At 37.3% G+C, this 12,956-nt stretch overlaps 1 protein-coding gene across 1 annotated transcript; it reads right to left on the minus strand.

Annotated features, from left to right (window-relative positions):
• Window positions 1-521: 521 nt before the first annotated feature.
• On the minus strand, window positions 522-971 carry LOC138893011 (uncharacterized mitochondrial protein AtMg00240-like). The gene has a single exon (XM_070176775.1). It carries the CDS (start codon window positions 969-971, stop codon window positions 522-524), a length of 450 nt encoding a protein of 149 aa, XP_070032876.1.
• Window positions 972-12,956: the final 11,985 nt, after the last annotated feature.

Consider the following 12,956-nt stretch of genomic DNA (forward strand, 5'->3'; position numbering starts at 1 on the left):
CACGGACCGGCCTCCCCGGGTTCTAGGTTAGTTCGTCCTCCCTTAAAATAGTCGACACATTCATCCTAGGTTATATCAAAGATAAACCTAGTCTGGTCGGTCTTCATCTTCCCTTTCTCCTCTCTTCTGTTCACACCCCATATCTCTATTGATGACCAAATAAGCTGGGGTTTCGACTTTCTAACATCCCCCCTCAAGTTGGAGGGGAGTGTTGTGGCCCCCAACTTGTAGAGAATTCCTCTATGAGAACCCCCAGGAAGAGGTTTGGTAAATAGATCGACCAACTGATCTTTGGATGGAACGAATGAAAGAGTAATTAGCCTAGAGAGAAATTGTTGACGCACAAAGTGACAGTCGAGTTCGACATGCTTTGTGCGTTCATGGAAAACAAGGTTACGGGCAATATGGATGGCTGCTTTGCTATCTGAGTGAAGAGGGATTGGAAGAGTAATAGGAGTGGAAAAGTCGTGAAAGAGGCGTACAAGCCAGGTTAGCTCGGCAGTCACTCTCCTCATGGAACGTTACTCTGCTTCAGCAGAAGAAAGAGAGATGGAGACTTGTTTCTTTGATTTCCAAGAAATCGGAGAACCTCCCAAAGTAATGAAGAAACCACTCACCGATCTACAAGTATCTTTGCAAGAAGCCCAGTCGGCATCACAAAAGGCAAGTAAGGAAAAATATGGTTTAGCAGACAAAAAAATTCCTTGGCCAGGATCAACACTTAGGTACTTCAGAACCCTCAATGCTGCAAAGAAATGTGACAAGCAAGGGCATTGCATGTACTGACTCAAAGTGAGGACAGCAAAAGAGAGATTTGGTCGTGTGTTTATGAGGTAATTCAGCTTCCCAACTAAGTGTCTATATATAGTAGGATTGTCCATGAGAGGTCCATTTTCTGCTTGAAGTTTAGAACATGGATCTAGAGGAGAAGTTACACAAGGCAAGTGAGAGACATCAAACTCTTTGAGCATATCTAAGGTAACTTTTGTTGACTGACAATGAAACCATTATTTTCTCGCAAAATTTTCAGCCCAAGGAAGTAGTGCATGTCTCCTAGGTTCTTAACCTTGAATTTAGAGTTGAGAAAGTCTTTGATGCATTCAATTTCTAGTAAATCATCTCCTATCAATAGTATATCATCGACATAAATAGCTAGAATAGAAATAAGTCCTCCTGTTTGCTTGAAAAATAGAGAATAATCATTTAATGATGATGGATAACCTTTGAAACTTAATGCCCCTGCAAGTCAAGCATACCATTGTCAGGAAGCTTGCTTTAAACCATATAAAGACTTTCTTAAAAGGCAAACATGTGTAGGACTAGGTGGTGTCATACCTGCTGGGAATTTCATGTACATTTCCTCTTGTAGGTCACCATGTAAAAAGGTATTATTTACATCTAATTGAGACACATTCAAACCTCTTTTAGGTGCAATGGTAAGAAGACATTTGATAGTTGTCATTTTTACCACTGTTGAAAATGTTTCAGTGTAGTCTATTCCTTCTCTTTGGATATCCCCCCTTCCTACAAGTCTTGCCTTGAGTTTCCCAATAGTGCCATCAGATAAATGTTTCACCTTATAGACCTACTTGCAAGGTAATGCTTTCTTCCCTTTAGGCAGCTCAACCACTTCCCAAATGTGGTTGTCCTGTAGAGCTTGAATTTCTCATTCCATGGCTTGCCTCCAACCTGGATGTTGAGAAGCTTGTGTGTAACTACTAGGCTCATTTAATATAGATAAGGACTGGATGAGGTGTTGATTATTGATGGTTAGAGATGAAAATGAGTAAGCACTAGACCTATTTGGTTGAGAAAAATATGCCTTGTCCAAATCAGCAAACATAATGTTATTGCATACATAGTCCTTCAGATACACTGGTTGTTGTGTAATTCTACCAGACTTTCTTAGAGGAGCACCTTCTCTAGGTGCAGAAACATGGGAGCTGGTATGTAGATTGTTTGGAGAAGTAGAGTAGGGAACATGAGAAACAAGCTCATGAGAGTTAGGCGTGAAGTAGGGAGCAGAAGAAGTAGGCTGGAGAGAAGGTGATGGGAGTGAAATTGAATTGGGATGACCCATGCTTGTTGAGCTTGGTGTATCTGTTTATATAGGTGGAGGGTAGGTGGAGTCTAAAGAAAGAGGGGAATTTGGAAAAATAGGGTTGTTGGTAGGAGTAACTTTGGTAAAGGGAAAGTTTGATTCAAAGAATTTGACATCTCTGGAAATAAAAATCATTTTAGTTTCCAGTTCCAATAGCTTGTAACTTTTTTAATTCAAAGGATATCCAATTAACACACAGGTTGTTGCTCTCTCATCAAACTTGCTTCTTCCTTGTGTCAAAGTATAAGCATAGCATAGACACCTAAAGTTCCTCAAATGTTCATATTGAGGTTTTTTGTTGAAAAAGCACCTCATATGGTGTCTTACCTTGCAGTACTCTGGAAGACAATCTATTTATGATATGTGTTGCAGTTAGAATATACTCTCCCCAATATGATATAAGTAGGCTGGATTGAAATATTAATCCCCTTGCTACCTCCAAAAGATATTTGTGCTTCCTCTCAATAATTTTATTTTGTTGAGGAGTAGCTACACAAGACAACTGATGTATGATCCCTTCTGAAGCAATAAAAGTTGCTTCATGTGTCCCCTTTCCCAATTCCAAAGCATTATCAGATCTTATCATCTTAACCTTTACATTGAATTGTCTTTCTACCATAGACAGGAAACTTTTAAGCATAGGAAAAGTATTGCTTTTAGCACTCAATAAGAATGTACATGTTTCTCTACTGTAGTCATCAACTATAGTGAGGAGATACTTGAAACCATTATAAGTGCTAGATTTATAAGGTCCCCAAGTGTCAACATGTATAAGATCAAAAGCATGCTTGGATTTTATAATACTGATGGGAAAAAGTTTTCTAGTCTGTTGGCCTTAGGACAAATATCACAAATAAAATCAGAATTGGAACCACAATGAAGGAAATGTAAATGTTTCATTGCTGAAAGTGAAACATGACCCAAGCTTACATGCCAAAGTTTTACATCAGGTATAACATTAACATGTACTGGATTGGACACTAAAACGGACTTTGAAATGGAATTTCTTCCTTTTGGAAATGGAATTACATCATTACTAAACAGACTTCTAGACTTAAAACTGGTGGGTTCTAATAAGTAGAGTTCTTCTCTAACTTCACCAAAAACTTGAGGACTCCTCATTGAAAGGTCTTGCAACAGACACCCATTAGATGTAAGTAGGACATCATACTTGAATTGAACACAGAACTTATGAACAGATAGTAAATTGTATTTGAAATCTGGCACATGAAGCACATTAGTTAAGACATGACTTGGCAGAATGGAAATACTCCATATATGAGTAACACTTACCTTGAAAGAATTAGGTAAACTGATGTTCAAAGGTACAGGGAGTGTAATTAGAAACAAGAAAGAATTAGGATCAAAGCACATATGTTCTGATGCTCCATAATCAATTATCCATGTATATGATTTCAAACTAGTAAACATTGAACCTAAGTATTTTAGAATAGTACCAGCAACTGCATTAGCATTAATTCCTGAGCTCCTTATTTGTGCTGATTTTGCCTGCTTATATATCTCCATTATCTCTGCAATTTGTTCTTTGCTAAATTGCTGGCCAAAACTGTTACTTTTGTTCTCATTGTTCTGTCCTGCTGCAATTTCATGCTCATGTGTTGTCACCACATTTGCATTGACTTGGTTGTGATAAGCTTTTGGGTTAGTGAACTCAAAATCATCTAGGAACCCAATTAGTCTGTAACAATCCTCTTGTGTATGTCCTATCTTTCCACAATAGGTACAAGAAAGATTAGGGTTATATTTCTTCTTCCCTTTCAATTTTTGTTGGGTCTTGCAACATTTTGAGTTGAGTTGTTGAACCTCTGAGCTGTTACTGTCCCTCTTGGGGTCTGATTTCTGAATATCTGATTGTTCCTTCCCTGTCCTGCTTCCATGAAAGCTGTAAATTCGATGAAAATTTATGCATTTGGCTGTTTTCCTTGTCCAGTAACCATGAAAGAAGCAGAATCTGAGCTGGAGTGTGCATTTGCATATATTTCCCCTCTGATTTTCATCCTGCAAAAGGAGTGAGTATGCAATATCCATACTAGGCAAATGGCTCATCATAAGGATGTTTTCTCTAGCTTGTGCATACACATCATTCAATCCCATCAGAATTTGAATAAGCCTTTGATCCTCCAAAGATTTAGTTAACTTTGCTTTTCCCTCACACACACAGACACATGAATAAGATATGATTACATTTAGTGCATCTAATTCATCCCACAGTCGCTTAAGCTTAGTGAAGTACCCAGCAATATCACTGTTACATTATACTAAACTTGATAACTCCTTTTGCATGTGGTAAAGTTTGGCACCATTAGATTTGCCAAATCTCTGCGCCAAGCTGTCCCAGAGTTCCTTTGCTGTCTTTGAGTATATGACACTGTCAGCTGATATTAGGCCAAAATTACATATATTTAATTATTGTTGCCTCACATTCTAGTACTTTTAATCATTTTTTGAGTATTAATTATATTACTTAGTGCTTAATATTATATTTTAACTATGTAAAAATAAAGCGATGTGAAGATAAAGAGATTTGGAGCAAAATTGAATAAAATGCGGAAGAAAAAAAAAGAAAAAAAAAAGAGAATAAAAAAAGGGGGGGACACCCTTTGAATTTTGTCCCCTCAATTGCAAGACAAAGAAACAAGGGAAATACATGCAAAGCAAAGAATTAAACAAGGCAAAAAAAAAAGCGTACTTAAAGAATTGGAGACGGAAAAGCTCACTGGATTCGGCGTTGAGGCCAGCGCTAGGCGCTGGTCTGGACGCCGGGGCGGAGACTTTCCCTATTTCGACCGGGACAAGATTATTTCGGTCCTACACGGTCCCAACTCGTATAAAAGGGGTCCTAAACCAAATTTGGAGGGTATCTAACATACTTTGAAGGGGAATTCACGTGGAGGAACACACACCACGCTTGGAGGAGGCTTCTAACTAGTTTTTCTTCTCTTCTATCCCTTTAATCTCATAGTTTATTAGTTTTAGAGTTTTGGGTGCTTCATGAACGTTGTAGTTTGAAGCTTGAATTATTCTTATTATTTTATCATATTGGTTTATTTATTCAATCTTGCGCTTAATTATTTGATTGATTGATCACCAATTGAATACTATCTACGAATCTAGGATTGAACTCGGGAGATGGAATTCTATATTGCATATAAGATTGAGTAGAGCAAGATCTTAACTCTGGGGGGGAGGGATTTGTGGTTAGGATAGGAATATACCTAATCGCCTTGCTTAGTTACTATACAGAAATTATTAATGTGTTCTTGTAAGTTCTAATTTCATAGGAATATAGGCATTAGATTAGCTTGAATAGGCGAGTAGTACTTCGGGAGAAGGCTACGAGCAATATTAACCCTGTCAACCAATAAACCAAATAAATAAATTAGACGATTTAAGTAAAAAACTTAACGGGATTGTTAGCTAACCCATAGCTCTAGAATATTCACTCACATTGAATTCGTCTTTAAGCTTGTCGTTGTTTTCTTTAATCTCTTAATTTGTTATTCTAGATTGGTTTTATAAAATATTCATACTTTAGAAAATTGCTTGAATAGATTAATTATCTTAGTTTAATTTAGTGAATAGTTAATCACAAGTCTCTATGGGTACGATATCTGGACTTATAATCCTATATTACTTGTCGGCCACGTATACTTGCGTGTGCATTTGGGAGCAACAAGTTTTTGGCGCCATTGTCGGGGACTTAGAAATTAACTATTTTACTATATTAGATTTGTACTTTTTATCTATTTAAGTTTTTAATTTTAGTTTAGTGTAGTTAGTATTAAATATTTTTTTTACATGGCATCTTTGAAAGAAAAGTGGTGGGATAGTAAGTATTCTTGTTTTTGTGATCCTTGTCCATATTGTAAAGGATTCCACTTGTGGCAATATTGTAAAAATATTCCCAGGACCGAGTTGTGTGCACCCTCTCAATCCTATACTATTTGTGGTGGAAATTGGAATAATTGTCCTAAGTGTTGTTATCCTACTCCAATCCATTCTTATGGTGATTCTAATAATTCTTGTGAGTTTGACAGGAGTAACGAATTGGATGATGTGGAACATGATGTTCGAATTCTTGATATGCCCGTGAAATTATTAGAGGAATATGGAGGTTTTCATGAGAAAATTACAAATGGGATACAACACTTTACAGAAGGAAGAGCTGAACTGGGACAAGAGATCGAACAATTTGGCAAATCTATTCGCGACTTGGAGACTCAATTGAGTGCAAAGGTTGATGCATGTAACGTCCAACAATTTAGTGATGAGTTGTGTGAAGTTGAAAAAGATCTTCTGGGCCAAATTGAGGAGCTAAAACGAGAATGCCAATCATTAGACCATAGTTTTGTTGATGATGCTGAGGTTGAGGAAGTATATATTATTGAGGATGTCAAAAATAATGCAGTTTTGGAGTTGGGGCATGTTGGTCCTCATTCTAATCATTTTTCTACATTATGTTTGGATGGAGACATGGAGATCGGGCCTTTAGAAATATGTATAGATAAAGAACAAGACCCTTATATTCTAAAATTTGCAACACCAAGGAGACAAAACGACATCCCTCACTTAAAGGCCAAGATGTGCAAGATGTGATACCTATTGCTAGGTTCCTTTATTTTTACACCACTGCCCCATGAACGTGATAGAAAAACTGATACAAAATTGGGGGCGCAATTCATATCCTCAAAGTGGAAGGCAAAGTGGTGAAAGTGATGGCGTCGTGCCACGACGTTAAATCAAGCACTTGTTGGGAGGCAACCCAATTCTAATTTTTTTTCTTATTTATTTTTTATTGTGTTATCTTTGTAGTATTAATTTTCTGTTTTGTAGGAGTAGGAGCATGGAGTCAAAGACAATAGGCATGTGCAAAAGCGAACAAATAGTTGAAACTAAGTGTGAGACACCTGCACAAGGGATCATACCTGGGAGAAATCTGAGTATCCCGTGAGCTGTTAATGCTTCAGCCTTTGGCCTACCAGGGAGTCTCTTTTACCCTCTTGTTATTTTCAGTGTGCATTGAGGACATTGCATAATTTTAAGTGTGGGGTGAGGAGATTGTCTGGGTAATTTTCTGTGCTATCCTAGCTTAGTTATAGTATTAGTTCTTAGTGTAATAGTTTTTTTTAAAAATAGAAAAGAAAAAAAATGAAAAAAAGGAAGAATTTAGACTTTTCCTGACGATGGATTTTGTGGACAGCTTTCTTGATGGATTAAGGTCCAATAAAAAAAGAATAAAAAGGAAGAAAAATAGAAAAATTCAAAAATATATCTTTTCTTTTCTTTAGGTAGCAATAATCCCCTGTGATTTTTCTTTGTGCATCGGTTCTTTTTCATGGGATGTAACTTAAACCGGGTAATTTTTTTTATTTTTAGGATTAAAATTTTGTTTTAGGAGTAGTAAAAGAGGGAGAAGAAAAACTTTTGTGACTTGTTTGATACTAGCATACTTAGGCCTGAGTTTGAGTAGTACTTTCCTCTGAGTGCTTGAGTAATAAATAAAATAGCAGACTTTCTGAACCTAAGCTCAAAGTTGTGACTCTGTATATAGCTTATTCTTATTTTATTGTTCGCTATGATCATGTCTGTCTTAGAGTAGAATTGATCCATCTTGATTGATACTTGTGCCATGTGTGGTGATGATTTCTTACATATATTCCATGTTTTGCATCTTAGTGTAGAACTTGCCTTGCATGTTATTGAAGCGAAATAAAAGTGTTGCTATGTTTAGAAGATGATAATAGGCTTTCTTTGATATGTCTTGTGAATTTTAGCCTTTTCAGATATTGTACCACTAGTTAGCCCGTTGAGCCTGTAGCCTTTTGTTTGGAAGCCGTATTGTTGCGTTGATCCTTTTGTTGAATTTCTAGTTTTTGCACCCTACTTCCTTGAGCATTGTTGTTTAGACTGTGATATTAATTGATAAATTTGAAGAAAGGGATGATTAAGTGAAAAATGGTGACCAACGATAGCTGAAAAGTAATGAAAAGTCCCTCTTGAAAAGAATGTGACATGAAAAAAAAGAGAATTAAAAAAAATTGCTTTGAAAAAAAAATGAAACGTTCTTGATATGAGGGAAATACATGTGAAATAATTGATGAAGAGAGGGCTGAAAAATAAAGTGAAGAGTAGAAAATAATGGGTGATGAAGTCTAAAAGTGCAAAGTACTTAGGGAAGTGCAAGTCACTATTATATAGTTCTCCTACCCGTCCCTTAGCCAATATTACAATCCGTTAAAGTCCTATTTGATTCTATTCGAGCATACTTGTCACGACCCAAAATCAACCGTCGTGATGGCACCTATCGTGGAATTAGGCCAACCTCAACTAAACAACCCAACACCAACAACAATAAGTTTGAAAGCGTTAACGGAAGCATTTAACATTAAAGAAAAATTGTTTGAAACATAAGAAAATCCCAAAGTGATACAATCCAACCCAAAAACAGGGTGTCACTGAGTACATGAGCATCTAGATAAAAAATACAGTCTACCACAGTGTCTAGAGATATAAACTGAAAGTACGACAAAGATAAATAAGAAGAGTCAAGGTCAGCGAACGCATTGCAACTACCTTGATAGTCTCCAAAACTCTAGGATCCTCAATCAGCAACCGCCGCTACGACCGGTATCGCATGGATCTGCACACGATGTGCAGAGAGTAACGTGAGTACACCAACTCAGTAAGTCACAAGTCCAAACTTTAGACTGAAAGGTAGTGACGAACTCAACCTCAACAGGTATAACATAAATAAATGTGCAGAAACATAGACATGCTTTCAAGTCAAATATGCAGCTTAAACAGTAAAGGAAAATACATATCTGAACAGTGTAAGGTATACAACTCAGCTATCTCTACATGTCAGTGCACAGACTGTATGAAATGTACCATGTTCTCCACTCTCAAGTATTCAACCACTCAGTATTGCATATGGCCATCCGGCCCAGGGAAATCCATCCCGGAACATATACAACACTGACTATAAGTCACCAGTACCGAGGAAAAAGGGCAATCCAACCCTGTGGAGAAATCCATCTCTAGGTATTAAGTACTTCGGACAAATCCATGTCCAAGGAAATCCATCCCTCAATAATATCATCCGCACTCACTGGGGGTGTGTTACAAACTCCGGAGGGGCTCCTACAGCCTAAGCGCTATCACAATCATCAATATAACCACTGCGGCATGCAGCCCAATCCCATAACTGTCACTCATAACCAGGCACTCGGCCTCGCTCAGTCATCAACCTCTCTAGTCTCACCACGGGCTCAAAATGTTATGAAAACAACCCGGAACAATGATATGATAAATCAATAAATAACTGAGACCGAGATGTGATATAAAAATACACGATCATGACTGGGTATGGAATAGTAACTGAAACTAGTGAGATGACATCAAGAAACGACCGCTAATAGTCCAAACAATACCGGCACAAAGCCTGAACATGATATCTAGCGTGATTTACAGCTCAACTATTTTATCACATGATGAAAGCATGGATATCAATAGTATAGACTCACTAAATGGTGCCATGGAATCACCAGTCACAATTCTCACAGTGCACCCGCACGCCCGTCACTTGGCATATGCGTCACCTCAATACCAATCACATAACACATAACTTGGGGTTTCGAACCCTCAGAACCAAGTTTGAAAGTGTTACTTACCTCAAACCAAGCAAAGTCCTACTCCAGAATGCCCTTGCCTCTCAATTCGGCCTCTGAACATCCCGAATCTAGCCACAAGTAATACAATACGATCAATATAGGCTAAAGGAATTAATTCCACAGGAAAATACCAAATTATAGCCAAAATCAGAAATCGACTCAAACCCGACCCCCGGGCCCACGTTTCAGAATCCAACAAAAAATCACAAAACCCGAAAGCTTATTCACTCAAGAGTCTAACAATACCAAATTTATCAAAATCCGACCTCATTTGGTCATTCAAATCTCTAAAAATCCACTCTCCAAAATCCTAAGCCCTAACCCAAAAAGTCAAAACTGGATTCCGACTCCGATATCAAAAAGTCAACTCCCCGATCAAACTTCCAACTTAAACATCCTATTTCGTCATTTCAAGCCTAATTACACTACGGACTTTCAAATAATTTTCCGGACATGCTCCCAAGTCCAAAATCTCCATATATAGCTATTTGAATCATCAGAATTCGAATCTGAGGTCGTTTATACATAAGTCAAATCTCCCATCAACTCTTTTCATTAAGCTTCAAAAATGAGAATTGTTCTATTGATTAAATTTTGAATCTTCCGAAAATCAAACTCGACCATACCCGCGGGTCATAATACATATTACGAAACTGCTCGAGACCTTAAGTCACTGAACGGGACGTTAATTCTTAAAACGACAAGTCAGGTCGTTACACAATCCAAGGCTTATCCAAGGTTTAGCATGGTCTGATACATACCCGATCCACTAAAGGGTTTGTGGAGAGATATGGGCACCCAGGGACAAGGAGAAGTACGCGAAGTGTTGGGACATTTGCCTTCACTGATGGAAGTCAAGTCGTGCAAAGAACTCATTAAGGCGGTCACTGCCTTTTGGGATAAGGAAAGAATGGTATTCAGATTTAGAGATGTTGAATTGACACCATTGCTAGAAGAAATCGGAGGTTATGTTGAAAATACAAGTCTGTTGTGAAGGGATAAAAAGTGGGAAATGGGTGAAATGATCATTCCAAAAAATCCTTCACCTCAAGAGTTTCGTGAAAAGCTAGGTTTGCAAAGAGTTAAAATGATGACCCATGTAATGAAGTCCAAAATTTCACTTCAGTACTTGTATGATAGATTCGGGTATGCTCGAGAGATATATAATATAGAATCATATTGTCCCGATGCATGGAACCAAAAGAGGGTTTTTGCATTTGCCGTTTGTTTTCTGGGGTTGATGGTTTTTCCTCGAGGAGCTAAAGAAGAAATTCACACCCGACTTATCATGATAGCTGATGTACTTTTCAATGAGATAGACGGTAATCCTGGCACTATAGTGCCTATGATCTTGGTCGACATCTATCGATCTCTGAGCCGCTGCAAAGACGGGCTAGACATTTCGAGGGATGCAACTTGCTACTTCAAATTTGGCTGATTGAACACCTCCAAAAGGTTAATGGAAAGCATGCACTTCGCAAGCATATTGGAGATGACTATATTCTATCGCATAACTTGAGAGTAACTTTAGGGGTCAAGAAGATAAAACGCCCCGCTCATGTTGAAGGTTGGGTTAGGCTGCTAGACCGTTTGACAGAAGATTTGGTCCAATGGATGTTTGACTAGTTCCCTTCCTCATAATGGGTGGTTTATGCCAGTGAAACCCCATACTTAGTTTTGATGGGAGTCCGAGGCCTTCGACTCTATATGCCAATAAGGGTGTGCCATTGAGGCCTTCGACCCTACGTGCCAGAAAATATTTCCTATCCACTGTTTGGTGTAGTATACTAAAAATTAAAATGCATTGCATAATTTTTTAAAAAATTAATTGTTTACAAAAATGCTCTCCATATTCTTTAGCTTTAAGGGACTTTAAGGTAATTTTATCTTTAACCATACTAATGCATGAATTAATAGCCTTGGTATTGCTAATACCATGGTTTGCTATGTATTAGTTATATATGGGATAATACCAAATATATTGTATAACTAATACTTGCATTACTAATACGTAATTAAAAATGTGTACCAAACAAGGGAGTAGTAATACCAAAAGTTAATGCATGCATTATTTTCTCTGATGCATCCTACCAAACGACCCCTTAAAGTTTACAAGCCCGAGCTCTTTTAGTCCACCTTAATAGAATCAAACGAATTCTACTAAAAATAATGGAACACCGCGTTAAACATAAGAAAGAACTACATTGCTATCGGTCATTAATTATTTAACGGAACGAGCTAGTCTTAAACTAAGGAACTTCGTTGTCCTTGCTTATAAAGTATTTACCGTTCTTTATTTTCTACAATCATATTAAAAAAAGATAGCTCTGAAAATTTGAAGAATACATGTTTATAGATTTGATTAAATATCCGTAGTTTATGCACTTCACGATTGAATGGATAATATGGAGCAGCGGAGGAGCTCTCAAAGTCATTGCTACCACCTTTGCCGCAACCATCTCGTCCTACTTTAGTTCACCATAGCGAAATCATCCCCTTCTTTTTTTGGCAATAGAATAATCTTGAATTGTTGATCAATTAGATATATTTGAGATTCGATGTAACCTTTTAGATGAAAATTTTGCTAGTTTCTAATAGTGTTTGAGAGGTATGACTACCATGATATGATTGCTAACTTCGTAGAGAATAAAAACATAAGATATTGATTAAAAGAACACCGAAGATAAAAAAAAGAAGGGCTAGACTAGATGAGGCTTAATTGCGATGATAATGAGCAACCAAGTTCCCTTACAAATTGGAAGAGCAAGATTCAATCATGGGAGCCTCAAAATACAACCTCTACGAGGATTAGAACGAAAAATAAATCAAAAATAACAAATAAAAGGAAGATTCAAGGTCCTTATAACAAATAAAAAGTAAATTGCAACACCATTTAAAAGTCACATTTCATGGAAGATTGGCATCAAAAGATGACTGGGGAGAGAGAGTGACAAGTTAAACTAAACCAGTTTGTATTTAATTGGAGTAAAGCTATAGAAGACCGTCAATTCTTAATGGAAGCTATGTGGTTATGTTAGAGTCGACCATAAGTGCTCACATTTGCATACATAAGGGACTGTTATTGCTCAGTGTTATATAATATAAGGAGGATAGAAATAAAGCGACCCAAATTTAAGGGACAATTTGAGTTAAAAACACACATT

Source organism: Nicotiana tomentosiformis, chromosome 5, assembly GCF_000390325.3.
Source record: "Nicotiana tomentosiformis chromosome 5, ASM39032v3, whole genome shotgun sequence".
In the NCBI taxonomy this organism is placed as follows: domain Eukaryota; kingdom Viridiplantae; phylum Streptophyta; class Magnoliopsida; order Solanales; family Solanaceae; genus Nicotiana; species Nicotiana tomentosiformis.

Excerpts from the sequence above, each read along its gene's own strand:
- LOC138893011 (XM_070176775.1), bottom strand. The coding sequence starts at position 971 with ATGCTCAAAGAGTTTGATGTCTCTCACTTGCCTTGTGTAACTTCTCCT.